Source organism: Hyposmocoma kahamanoa, unplaced genomic scaffold (genome assembly GCF_003589595.1).
Source record: "Hyposmocoma kahamanoa isolate Upper Pololo Valley unplaced genomic scaffold, ASM358959v1 94, whole genome shotgun sequence".
Lineage (NCBI taxonomy): Eukaryota > Metazoa > Arthropoda > Insecta > Lepidoptera > Cosmopterigidae > Hyposmocoma > Hyposmocoma kahamanoa.
The window spans coordinates 10,189,823-10,204,060 of NW_020654878.1; the positions used below are offsets into that span (position 1 = coordinate 10,189,823).

The 14,238-nt window shown below is 36.4% G+C and overlaps 1 protein-coding gene across 9 annotated transcripts in view; it reads left to right on the plus strand.

Moving 5' to 3' along the window:
- The window catches only part of LOC113238017 (sex determination protein fruitless), an 84,693-nt gene that overhangs the window by 69,065 nt on the left and 1,390 nt on the right, over window positions 1–14,238 (plus strand). For 2 of the 9 annotated variants that reach the window (XM_026474739.1, XM_026474740.1), the window contains 7 exons: window positions 2,209–2,360; window positions 4,886–5,023; window positions 5,132–5,233; window positions 5,657–5,881; window positions 6,140–6,340; window positions 7,750–7,864; window positions 10,986–12,220. In XM_026474739.1, the coding sequence (XP_026330524.1) occupies window positions 2,209–2,360; window positions 4,886–5,023; window positions 5,132–5,233; window positions 5,657–5,881; window positions 6,140–6,340; window positions 7,750–7,864; window positions 10,986–11,317 (1,265 nt within the window). In that variant the 3' untranslated portion in view covers window positions 11,318–12,220. Of the gene's footprint in view, window positions 1–1,263; window positions 1,381–1,935; window positions 2,132–2,208; window positions 2,361–4,885; window positions 5,024–5,131; window positions 5,234–5,656; window positions 5,882–6,139; window positions 6,341–7,749; window positions 7,865–8,891; window positions 10,549–10,985; window positions 12,223–14,238 lie in introns of those variants that run through there. The other 7 variants (XM_026474741.1, XM_026474742.1, XM_026474738.1 and 4 more) reach the window with 7 other exon arrangements.

Sequence of the window (14,238 nt, forward strand, 5' to 3'; positions counted from 1 at the left end):
TATATATATATATATATATATATATATATATATATATATATATATATATCACGTACATATGTATATTAATTTAGTAAGAGGCAAGTTTACTATTTTAGTTTGAGTTTAATATAATAGATAGATATCTTGAAAGTACGAAATGTACATGAAGTCAACTCATATGCAACATAACGGAACATTTAAAATATAAATAGGTAATTAAGTACTTAATTGTTGTTTACGTAACTAGCCACGTACCTACCTGTTACCTCTAAATATCAGTGCCCGATTTTATAGGTTGCCTTCCTACGCAATCATGACTTCGTTTTGGCAAAAAAGAATGTTATAGCTAAGTAAGTACCTTGTATATATAATTACTCTGTAACCGTATGCCTCAAAGCAAGCTTTACAGCCACGAATATCATATTCAGCTTTTAGAAATATATGAAGGAATTCATAATTTATAAAATGCCACTTATATGCTGGACAAGGCTGCACAGTACTAATAAATTCTTAGAATTCAAAAACAAGATCAAGACGGTATGTTTGTAGAGCTAGAAAGTGTACAGGTGTGTGTGTATATTGCTATTATTTATATACAACCTACTAAATATCTTAGTACGCTCAGATAAAACAGAGCTTCGATTGTTATAGTTACCGGTTAATTGTAATAATTTAACACGAATGATAAAAATAGCATAGAAATTGCAGTGTAAAAAATATGCCAACAAAAGGGGTCATTGTCCTTTGCTATAGTTGAGAACTGCTTGGATACGATATTGCAGCGTCATCTAGTGTATTATTCAAAGACTGAATCTGCTTAAAGATGCCTATAGATGGCGCTATGTGTCAAGTTGCAAATTTTTGTAAACCTAATGTCAAGGCCAATGTTATCTATCAATCCCTTTTAATCAAAATCATGCTTTGATTAAAACACAGCATGACTTAAACTGAAACAAACATTTTTAACGTGTGTTTTAACAGTTTCAATGCACGTTCTGTCAAAAAGCGCGTGTTACATTTTAGCAATATAACCTAACCTCACTAGTGCATTATCTGTGACTTGATAGAAATCCTTAAAAACACTTAATTTTAGCTAAATATGAAGCTAAATTTGATGATAGTCATTATATCTTTGCTTGTCTTGATTAATACATAGCAAAACGAAAATTCAGGTGCAATTAATGTAAATAAAAGAAAATCGTATAATTGCAAAATTTGAATTTACCGCCACGTAGGGAGAAGCGTGTGAAGTTCGCGTTGCGAATACTGGCCGATTATGATGTGAAAGATATTCCGAAGGCCGTGAGTGAACACGGAAATCGAGATGTGTGTGTGGTCAAAAAGACAGTGCAAGGTAGGGGTCGGGTGGCGTTTGTGATGGCAAAATTTTTGCAAATGGTGAGTTAGGAAATATTGAGTTATTGTGTGTCTAAAGGTTGATAAATATTAGTGATAGTGAATTAGTAGTGCAAAATACGAAAATTTGGTGTTGATTGGTAATAAAATTCTCAGATTCTGCGATACGGGATCTGCAAATGGCGCTACGAATAGCCAAAGTTGACACAACTACGCGCTTAGAAATCCCGTATATCTTCGGTTGCCAAAATCTAGGCACGCGGCGTGATATGTGATAACAACAAATAGTGGTACATTCTGAAATTTCTAAAATCTAGCGTGTGGAGATTGCAACTGGGCCATCCAGCTTGGCGATTATAACGGTGTCAGCATGTTGCGATTTTTTTGGCGAGCGGTACTACTTTTTTAAACTCGTTTATAGAAGCGGCTAGAGGCTTCCGCGTCCCGTAGGGTCGGTGGCCGCGCGGCCCGTCTTCAGGAGCTAAATTACATAATGTATGGGTCTCGTTTGGAACATGCAACAAGTAGATATGTGTCGGCGGGCTAACTGTCAATGTGGAGTACAGTAAGCTCGCTGCCCGCGGCCGCGGCCCCCATTAATTCGAGCCGCTGATGTCACTTATCTCTCTCCTATCTAGGCCCTATGGCCGCCAATTTTTTGCATATACCTAGTAGGTATCTCAGTACAAATTTGATAACCGGCGCACGTCTCTAATTACCGTTTGTTTAATTTCTGGGTAATGTTAGTTTAGATTTTCCAACTGTATCTAGTTCGTCAATGTTTTCAGAAGGTGTAAGAAGTGTTACTTGAGATTTTTTTAATGAAGCTTGTAATAAGTGTGTAATCTTATAGAAGCATGTTGTTTGCAGCACGGTCATTGACACTAGCACCAATAATGGACCAGCAGTTCTGCTTGCGCTGGAACAATCATCCAAACAACCTGACTGATGTGCTTGCAAGCCTGCTGCAGCGGGAAGCTCTCTGCGATGTTACGCTGGCCTGTGATGGGGAGACAGTCAAGGTAACTCATCCTCATTTCTTATCTAACCATCTATAACATTATCACTGTACAAACTATTATTTATTGCAGTCTCAAAATTGACATGTTTTATGGATTTTTGAATAAAATAACAGTTACTCTTATACAGTAAATATGCTTAACTACTCTTTGCAATTTTGATATACCAATAGACTATGAATTTGTGTGCAATAACAGTTAATCTTAAAATATTGGTAGACATCCAAAATATATTTTACTATTCTTGGTTTTTGCAAACATCTCCAAAATTGTAATGTACATTTAGCCCTTTAACAATATGAAAAAAATGTTTCCTCAGCCATAGCAGCAGGTGTGTAAAACAGTTGTTCAAATGAGTCTTTCAAATTGATTGTTGTTGTACAAAGAAAACTGTTTTATTTTGGGCACACACTAGTTTTTTTTTAATTCTCATGTGATTTATGATTGTTCATTCTCTTCTTTCTTAAATTATGAGTTAATGTCATACGAAGCTGTAAATTGGCTTTTGAAAAGAACTTATAGCTTTCAGAAGGTTGCAGTTGTGGTTACTTTTATTAACAAAAATACATTATTCACAAAGTTATTTACAGTTATGTCATAATTCACAATACAGGAAGTAAATATAAATAATGGACATGTTGCTTGATTTGTTTGTTGTTGTGCCATAACAAACTGAATACTGTAGTAAACAATAATGAGTAACAAATGCAATAAGTAGTAGCATTATTCATAAACAATTTGTTGACACTATCATTATGAATCAATTAGGTAGTATCTTGATGAAATATACTACAAATTACTTACAGTGTTGAAAAGTTAACAAATGTTCTTTTATTTTCTTTTTTTAATAACATGAATAGGAATGTACTTAGTTTATTTCATATATCTAACTGCAATAAACATACAAACTATATTCACTTTGTTTGAATACTAAACAGGTATGAGTACCTATTGTCAAATAATATATAATAATATTATATACAAATAATTGAATCATTGATTTATTTGGATGTTTAAAATGCCCAAAACAAAAAATATATATACCTAAAAATTTTCTGAAAAATTCTTATTGTGGAGCTCTTTTAAAAATTGAAGTATATCCATATATCCTATATATTTTTTTTATATTAACATATTTTAATTTCTGAAAGGGATGTATGTTTTAAATCATTCTTAGCTCAAATAAGAAAGTAATAACATGACGCATTGGTGCATATAAAGCCTTTCATTGATAGTTTTTTTCTCAGTGTAAATTCATAACTACTGCCACTGGTGATGATCGCCATAATTTTTAAATTATTCTTATAAAACCGACACTGGCACAAGCCTAGTGGCCGCAATAAAGGAGATAATAATAATATTTACCAATTACATAATTAGTAAAAGAACTAATATTAGTTTAATCCCATTCATACTAATACATTATTTTAAGTAAACACAATCAATAAAACAATTATGATTAATAATCCGTTCCTTGACTTCCAATTCCTATTGTGACAGCTTTTATATGTTACATACAAAAAAACCTTTTATTGTTTGTACATAGTCCACAATAGTATTAAACAACAATTGCAATGAATTGGATTTTACTCCAGAAAATTAAGTTTGAATTTCATTCATCATAGTTGTCTATGTTCATATTAACTAAGGTAAGCTACAATTTAAAACATTTAAATATTTGCAAATTTTACAAGGTTGTATATTTAACTACCTAGTGATATTTTTTGTAGTGCTTAGATTTTTATAGATTAGATTTGGTACTATCTGTGTTAAAATGTGAACTTTTTATATTTAACTTTTTAAAATTGTTCTATGAAATACTCAAAGTAATAACTTTGATTATTTTATACTACAATACAATTACAATTTCTATAATACTAACTAACATTATTGTTACTGGTCAAGCTTTTAAACTATTCACCAATAAGAAAATTGAAAAGTTTAACACTAATAAAATGCAGTTGTTTTGTAGGTCGAAAGCAACCATAGATAAGGACAGAAGAGCTGCATGATTTTTAAACTTTCTAATTTTTGTTGCAGCCGTTTTACGGCGCTTTTTAGGGTTCAGCCAGGCAGCCAATTTAATGTATTTGTATAGGACCTCTTCGCGGCATGGATATTTATAGAGAACTGAATTAAAACTTACTTGTTTAACATTTTCAAATCGCTTCGGTATTGTGGCTTATGTGGAAGCATTTATGTTAATTCATACTTTAATATATAAAGTCAGTTTTAAAAACTTTAGAAACATACTTTACTGAATAACAAAATAACCTGAAGCAATATTTAAATGTCCTACATTTAAAAGAATTAAAAATAAACCTAAGTAAAGCGTGACGCGCGATATATTTGCTACGAAGACAAAAGTACTACCTAATTAAAATAAGAATAGATCTGCCAAAATGCTTGTATGCACTGTTACTAACTATACCTAATAGAAAAGACCTTGAAAGATTATAGCTGTGCATCATTTCTTTTGTTTTGAAGTGCTGGGGTTATTTTAAAATTGCCCTTTGGTGTTGTTCTAGGCACATCAGACTATACTATCGGCGTGTTCCCCTTACTTTGAAAGTATATTCCTGCAGAACTCACATCCGCATCCTATAATTTTCCTCAAAGATGTAAGGTTCTCAGAGATGAAGTCTTTATTGGACTTCATGTATAAGGTAGGCACACATAAATTACATTTTGATCTTTTAATAACGTGTTTCTTATATTGATTCAATACAAACTCCTACACGTATTTGATAATAGAATAATTTTTCATATTTCAGGGTGAGGTGAATGTTGGCCAAAATATGCTACCGATGTTCCTAAAAACTGCTGAAAGCTTACAAGTTAGAGGTTTGACAGAAAACAATACATTAAATCCTAAGGTAATTTTATATGTTATTTCTTAAATTCTTAGCAAAGGAATATTACATATTATTACAGCACATATTATTACTCTAATTTTCAAATCACTGTAATTCTATGTATGTACAATTCAGATTTTTTTTTTAGTTGCTTCACTTTTGTATTGTTTAAAATTAAAATGGACGACCTTGACCTTTGGGCGACGATGGCTCAATGACCCTTCTGAAGTATAATGTAGCAATGAATATTTTTCACGCCCAGAACTGGTAGTTCCATATATACCTAAAATACACGAAATGTTTTCGATTTAATTTTACTGGAAAAGTATGAACAGTAAGATTTATGAGAACTTATATTTATAGGAGATAAGAAATTTGAATCGTAGTTGAGGACTTCGTAATCGTTGTTCCGGGTAAAGCCCAATGTGGATTTGACATCGGCAGTCGGAGGAGCGGTCGACGCCAGGCGCGAGCGCCGAGAACCTGTCGTCGCGCGGGGAGGCGTTCGCGACGCCGCCCGCGGCGCACGGGCCGGCGACGCCGCTGCCTTCGCACGCTCCCGCGCATCCCGCTCCGGCCGCACACCCGTTGGCCGTCCCGCCCGAGAAGCGCCGCAGGAAGAACTCCGCCGTACCCCGCGACGATGATCTGTCTTATCGCCACTACGAGGTAACACATTGCCGGGCTCTGATGCACGCCAAAGGGCGTTACGCTCCAACCTTTGCAAGAGCTTTTCCGTGCGACTGGGCCGAAGCACAGGAACACTTTACTTTTCGCCTTTTCCTTATTTTTTTCTAGAACCTAGAATCGTAAGTTAAATTGTAGGCTGTTCGAACTAGCAAATTTGATTACTCCAAATCGAAAGTACCAAAAGTAGTCCACCCGAAGCCTTCCGAGAACAGAAACTGAACGGCGCTCCAATTGCAGTGTCACTTCGTGAAGTCCGTGAAGGGCGGGTCGACGGGCTCGGGGTCGGAGCCGTCGACGCCGCCGCCAGCGCACACGCCGGTGCGCGCCGCGCGCTCGCCCGCGCACACGCCGCTCGTGAAGCAGGAGCCCGACGCGCCCTACGCGCCGCCCGCGCACCCCAACCACCCGCCCTCGCACTACGACCAGACGCACCTGCCGGTAACTACCCTTCTCACATTCGTTGCTTCTGCGTGCCGTGTGTCTCGTTTCTCTCCCATGTCTCAACTCTTCAATCGACAGCAGCGTAGCGGTAAGTCGTAGCGTAAGTATTTTATGACACCTTAGTTTTTACCCACTTGTTTTGTCGACATAAAGACCATCTTTTTCTTCTGCCCTAATTTTGTAATTTAATTTTTCAATCGCTTTCTATTAACATTGCACTTCGAAATATGTTAAAATCCTGTCGACGGGAAGGAAGGGATCTGCCTTTAAAAAAATGGAGTCGGGTAGTACGCGTAATTGGTTATAAAGCAGATCCTTTCCTTCGTTGTCAGCAGATCACCACCAGATCTGGCCTCCCGGGGTCGACTGGGAAGAATGTATAGAACCCAACGTAGTTGCCCCATTGGATCTTATCATTGTGCAACCGCCTCAACAAATGAATCTTTCTTCAATGCAACCAAAACAATCTCCGAATAACGTGAAAAAAGGCGGCCAATTTCGACCCAGCTAGCTAGCACTGTACCCTTGGTTACAGTACGATAAAAATCAGCATATAATGTTCTGTACATATTGCCGAAAATGGTCACAAGAGTTGACCGTGAATAAAACGTCATTCATTGAAGGCAATGCTAACTTCAAGCTGGAAATTGTAAACCATCACGATAAGTGTAAGGCGCATAAATTTTGCCATGACCGTGAACACTCGCAGAGCTTGAAAGCGTCCATGAATGAAAAGACATGTAGTGACAGTGAACTAAACAAACCATAAATAATTTTAGAATATTTTGACTAAATTTCAATGCCTAATCGATATTTAGTAACTTGAAAATGTGATATTTCAAACAGTCCCCGTACTTGTCTTAATAAATAGAATTAATAGTTTTTAACGTACATTCTAAAAATCAATTTCTATATGTTGTGCCTTAATGAAATATAAGCAAATGAGAAAACATTGAACATTGTAAAAATAAACATAAGAACTTAATGAGAAACTCAACTAAACATTGTAATTTTTTAAATTTATATTATAACAATCACTTAAATTTGAATGAAAATTGTTCATTCATTAGCGGCTGTGACTCTGGCCATCGTCAGTGCTCGTGACTTTATTTATTACTAGTTATCTTTAGATTGAAAAGTTTATGACGTTTCTGTTTGGGACAGGAAATAGTACGAAAAGTAGATGGCAAGCAGATGCATTTCATTATTTCTGAACTTAATAATTATTTTCAAAAGTGCTAATAAATAATTACAACAAAAAATATCCATTGTTTTTCATGCATTCGTTGTTTTAAATCCCAAAAATGTCGTCAACATAATTTTTACGCTATATAAAAGTCTGCGTATTCACTAAAACCAGTCTTAAATATTACGGTAAGTTAACACAAAAACTTGCCATTTTTCAGCCAATGGGAATGACCGAGATGGCCACGATGCTAAACCAGCACTCGCTCGGGAATGATTGCAACGACAGTGAACCCATCCTGCAACCACAACCGGACCAGACAGACACCATCGACGGTGAGTCTTTTTCTTTTTTTGTTATATTCAAACGACCACTAACCTAAAGAAAAATTCATCTTTTGAGTGTACCCTAGCTGGCTGGGCAATTAGAATGTCTACTTAAGAATGATTTAAGTTAGTGATCATAGAATTTGTAAAATTGCAATAAATCTTTATTTATTTGTTCTTTGAATTGAGATCAATATCGTATTTTATGCAAAATTTATCCAGTTATTGAACATTAACCTACAAAAACTTGTTTTTTAACACAAATAACGCGTTTTGATAACATGATAAATATTAGTTCATTTAATAAAAAGTTTTAAAGAATTTAAACTAATACGTCTTCTAAAATTGGTAAAGATTTATTGTTGCTTGGAACGAAAACCGTGTTGTATCATTATGATTTGCATTTATGTGTTAAAAATGTCTAGGAATGCCAAAGGACTTCTTTTACGATTGGCGATTTTATAAATCGATCCCTAGAACTGTCATAGACACTTTTAGCATTTGGTCACTGGATGCATGTCTGGCACTTCAGCGCATGCGATACATTTGCTTATCATCCCACTCTAATTTGCAATAAACACTACCATTGCCGCTTATATTTTTCATTACGCTTGTAGACTTTCTATATAACGACGTGAAGAAATCGGTGTAATGGTTACGTCAGGTGATGATTTGGCGCCCCCCGAGAGGCAAAAGTGCAATATCCACATGTAGTGTGTATTTCATTATTTTAATTTGAACAATAGGTAACGAAACCTCGACATCGATTAGCCTTGTAACATATTCAGTACGTACCAAAATTTTATCTATTATTCAGAAGGTAGTGCTTGTAACATTACAGTTGTTTGAAGAACCTAATGAATTGAACGAGCAATATGCTTCACGACTTGCATGTATGAAATGAAATGATGGGTTGTGGTTTTGCGGGTTAAGTGTGAACGAAACATTCGACAATTCAACGATTGATGTGTGACGTCATAGATAGCGTAAAAAAATAATCAGTGTAAGAGCAATGAAGGAGTTACATATCTTGCAGGTGAAAACAATGGTGTTGACGAGAATAGTATACCACAGGAGCCTCTCTGCCACAAATTAACGAATATCGAATCATTAGTTAGATCGTATAAGTTAGCTTTGAACCAAAGACCGCACGGAACTCCGTGGCCATGCAACGTGTGCGGAAAACTCGTGACCAATATAAAGAAACACATGAAGTCGCACAACCCGGAACAGCACAAGTGTCCTTTGTGCCCCATCGTACTGACCCGGGCGGACAACCTAAAGAGACACCTGCGCATGAAACACTGTTCCGTTCTCGGTGCTAATAACTTATCCAACATTCAGACAAAATGTGAATCCTCGTAGCCGATAGTGTAGAAAACAAATACGCCATTTGGTTTACTGGCATTTTTGCTTTATCTTTCTTGAATTCTTAACTTGGGAGAAAACTTTGGGTGACAATAGTTTAATTCGTTTACGATATTATTCTAAGCTTGACAATAATTTTCTTATGCACTAACTTTATCAGAATCTAACACAAGTGCGCTTACTCATTGGTTCTAACAATTACCATTTTGTAATTTAGTATAAGGTGTGGTGTGTTTAATTTGAATAAATTTTACATTTTAGTAATTTAAAATTAACTAAGTAAAAGCGAAATTCACGACTAATACCAACCATATACTACACATACTTAATACTTAAAGTTTAAAAACATTATTTTGTTAACTTGGATTACGAAGCAACTACATTCGATGTCGACTAATAATTAAAAGTTCTGCCCCGATTTTCGCTTTTACTTTTAACACACATTAATTTTTGTTCAAAATTTAAGTTCTAGGCATAATGTGATTAACTATAAAATTTAACTTGTGTTTAGGCTGTTATCGATAACTATGTTTAAATTATTGTATTATGTACTTATTTAACTGCTTGTTCATGGGCCGGATTAAACTCTCCAAACATGTCAACGATTATTATGAATTACTTTTTTTCTCTCACTTTTTTGTAATTATCTCAAACACAAACAATCTAGAATTAAAGTACGTAAATTAGAAATACTCAGAAATGATAACTATGTACAGTTTGTGACGGTGCAAATACCGCTTGCATGAGAGCATTAAGCGGTCCCGTATCCCGTGACACTTTCGCGGCGCTCGCTACTGCAAACCTTTATTTCGATTAACTGTACATAATCCCACATCCGCGAGCTTGATGTTGCTATCGAAATTACGCGAATCGCTTGATATGTTTATCGTCATCCGCCCCTGAACAGTGTACAAACGAATCTCGTGATCTCTTGCTCGATGTTCCTTGTAGATATAATCGTGCGTAACTAGCCTCCTGCTAGTGCCAAGACTGATTTTTCATTATGTAATTAAGGACATATTTCTTAATTTTAGTTTAATTCTCTTTACTTTAAACATGGACTTTTAATTTGATTCTTATGTAATTTTATCGTTACTGTGTGTTTGTTGCAAATATATTCCTTTATTTATACCTATTTTTCTTTTCATTTTCATCCTCTTCCCTAGCTTGGTTTATTTATATGGCAGACCTATTTCTCTCTACGGATCACCTCTTGTGTACAGGCTTGGTGACAGTATTTAACAGAACATCATGCGTTTACTATAACAATCAATAACAAACACCATTTTCTTCAATATCATTGAATCATTTGTGCATGGATTATCCATTCAATATATTATTATGATTTCGTTAAGTATAATCATGTCGAATCTTCTTCAATTATTTGTATATATTTATTAAAGCTTACTACATAATAGAGTTAGGACAGCATTAGTACAGCGTTAACAGTCTATATTGAAGCTTTGACTAGTGCTGAATATGTATATTATTTATATAAAGTATTGTTTAAAGTCGCTGTATCTTTTTGAAACTAGTCCGTATCCTTGGATCGAATCGCACTACATAGCAATCGCTGCAGAACCAACTGGTTAATATAGAAAAAGACTCGATCGTTAAATGCACAGACTATAGTCGTGACGCGGGTAGAGTTGGCACTGCGGCGTTGTCGTGTGATAGCGATATACGCCTTGGGACGCGAAGGGCGGATCGCCGCGGCGGTAGCTCGTAGCGAGAGAGTGAGCGGGGTGGTTGGTGGTTGCAGGCTCGAAGGGCTGGCACATGCGGCTGACGTTCGAGCGCGTGGCGGGGGCGCTGAACCTGCACCGCTGCAAGCTGTGTGGCAAGGTGGTGACCCACATCCGCAACCACTACCATGTGCACTTCCCGGGACGGTTCGAGTGCCCGCTGTGCCGTGCCACGTACACGCGCTCCGACAACCTGCGCACGCACTGCAAGTTCAAGCACCCAGCGTACAACCCCGACACGCGCAAGTTCGAGCCCCCCGCGCCCCCGCCGCCGCCCGCGCCCGCGCCGCTGCCACCGCACCAGCACGCGCCGATGTTCGCCAACCACCTGGACGCGGGCTTCGACTGATTGTCCATGTACTGGCTCGGCTTCGACGCTCTGTGAGCTCTCGCCTCGGCCAGCACGGACTCTCTTTGTTGATGTGTCAAAATTTTAACGGACCGTCTCGCGTCGAAACACTTCCTACTTAGGATTAAGCTGAGTGCTACTACTTAAGCGGGCCTTAGAATTGAGTTCTTCTCGCTCTTGATGAGAGACTCGTTAGTATTGTCTCGGTTGTGCATTTGACTTGCCCCAGTGTGACCTTGTTTAAGATTTCCGCGTAAGGAATGAACCTATAATGTCGATGTTACTAAAATAATGACTCGAAGCGTATATAGTGAGTAAGCAAATTTTTTTCTATACCAATCGCTGTACGGGAACGGGCAAAAGCAATAATATGATGTTAATTTTATTATTACCATATTATTTTTTATATTGTATCGGTAGGATCTTAAGCTATTAAGAATATACTTATATTGAGTAGCGGTGCGACCGCGAAGTGATGCTGGCTATTAACTGGCCCAAAGCGGGTCAACACTTCTTGTTATATTTATTCATTAGATAGGAAATTATGAGTTTCCTGTAGCTAATTGTATTTATGTTATTACATCTTTTGGGTGGGCGAAACTACATCAGAACGGAATCTAGACTGGACATTGAGAGATTGTGATCTGTCGTTGGTCAACGACATATAAATATTGACTGAATCTCAGAGTAGATGCATTTGTTACTCCATGAGGCCTTTGCAAGATGGATAATTTGTTAAGGATTTGTGATGTATTAACGGATAGCGCCTAAGGAAACATACGAAAAGATTTTTATACTAGACTAGTTGATCTATTTACGGAGATTGTTTTTTTATACTTAGATATATTCTATTGTCTGATTTACTATACTTTTATATTTATATAACTATATATGATTTATTAGTGTTGTTTGTTTTTATTATTGATTCGTCTTGTAGTAACATTGATTTGGTTTATATTCAGTTGTCAGTCGGGAGTAATATTTCTTGAGATGTTAACAAGTTTTATTATTTTATCGTTGGTAGGTGTTTAGTTGTCGTAACGGGCACGTAACGTCGCGGTGTCGCCCTCGTGGCAAGAATGGTGCGTGTGCAGCCCTCGTGTGATCGGTGCTTGGGGTCTATGACCTCTTTCATTATTTTAAGATATGAAAGAACGTTTCGAGGTTGCGCATTTAGTAACTAATATTGGCATTCTACGATTGGGACTAACCTAGCGTATATGTATGTATTTTCAATTAAGAATTAAGATTGTTACATTTTAGCTAAACATTTAGAGTGGTACGGTAACAGTATGTGATAAAATGGAAAGGTGCTAGAACCAAGAGTGTTAACACGCCACGATTCGACTCCTAATGTAATATTATTAACATGTTTATGATTAGTTAATTTACATTATCGTAAGGCATCTAGCATCAGAGGTCGCATCAGTCTGGTCAACGGGTATCATACATGATCGTCACGCATAGAGATTACAGTATCACTCGCGAGATATTACTTTTTCCAGATCTTAAAATTTACTAATGTACGTAGAATGATAAGACACCGTTTATATAAATCTGATCATTGTCTACCAAATAAATAATAAGCCTAATGGTATTAGGGACTACCGCTTCCAGAATAGCGATCCGTGATCGTCTCCATAATTTATAATGGCGTTAGTGCTGTTTAGTAGCTGTGAACATACATTTCACTTGTGCAATTTTTTAAAAATAGTCATACTCATAGCTAGATTATACAATTGTCTATTGGATATAGGGGCCCACTTGGAACATATAAATAAGCACTAAGCTTCGGCGTCCCCTCGCATTTGTACAGTGTCACCAAACATTTCTTCCACAAAGATATAATATATTTACTTTAAGGTATTAAAAGATTTTATACTTACCGTTCGTATAACGTGGGCGCTTATTATTTGATAGCATTTCATACTCAGTGCAATATTACTAGTTATTTAATTACGTAACCAAACTAAAGGATATTTTAAAAGTATATAATAATGTCTTTGAAAGAGAGTAACTACCTATTTGTATTTACATAAGTGAACTACTCCTAATTTCTATTTCTACCTAGTGAAACGCAGTTTGGGTTACGGTGATGTACAGGTTTTATAGCTGGTAATATTAAGATTAGCTTGTTTACCTCTGCCAATCGTAATAGTTGTGTACTGTTTATTAATTTATTGCGCGCAGTTGTCGTCTATTGTTGAAGTAGATCATAGCTATCCGGCGGGCGCGGGCCCTCGCCCGGCGAGTCGTCTAAGCGCTGGCGTCAGCCTCGGGCCTCGCGCGGGCAACGCTCGGTCGTCCGTTTCCTAACGCTTCGTCTAATCGTGAATGCATTTGTATATTACTATCACTCGAGACCAATTTTAAATATTACATTTGCTGTTTAGCAAATCGATTGATTAGTAACATAGAATATTATTTTAGATATTTTAGGTTAGGATACTATGATAGTGTCTGGCCAGAAAATTTTGGAGTATCACATCGTTTGGCTCAGAAAATATCTCCCTTTGATCTCTTTTCAGCTTTCAGAAAGTGAGCAACTTAATGAATTATAGTGACCACGTAATTGGACTTAATGAAAGCTAACTTTATGCCATATGGAATTTATACATAAGGTTAACGAATTACTAAATTTAGTCTTATGAAATTGAGGTCTTGTGGACCTAGTCACTTATTTGGCCAATCTAATTGAATATTCCAATTATTGTATTATAAAATTTACACTTATATCACAATGATGTGATCTTTATCATTTTAAATCAATGGAGTGCAGGACGAGCTCTGTGGTTATTTTCAGGATAGCAATGGTCTAATAGTTATTTTTGTTTGTACTTGTAACATTAGCAAATTTGTTATAGTGTCGTATATCACAATAGTGTAATAAATAATTACCTAATAGGGAGGGGGTGTCAAAT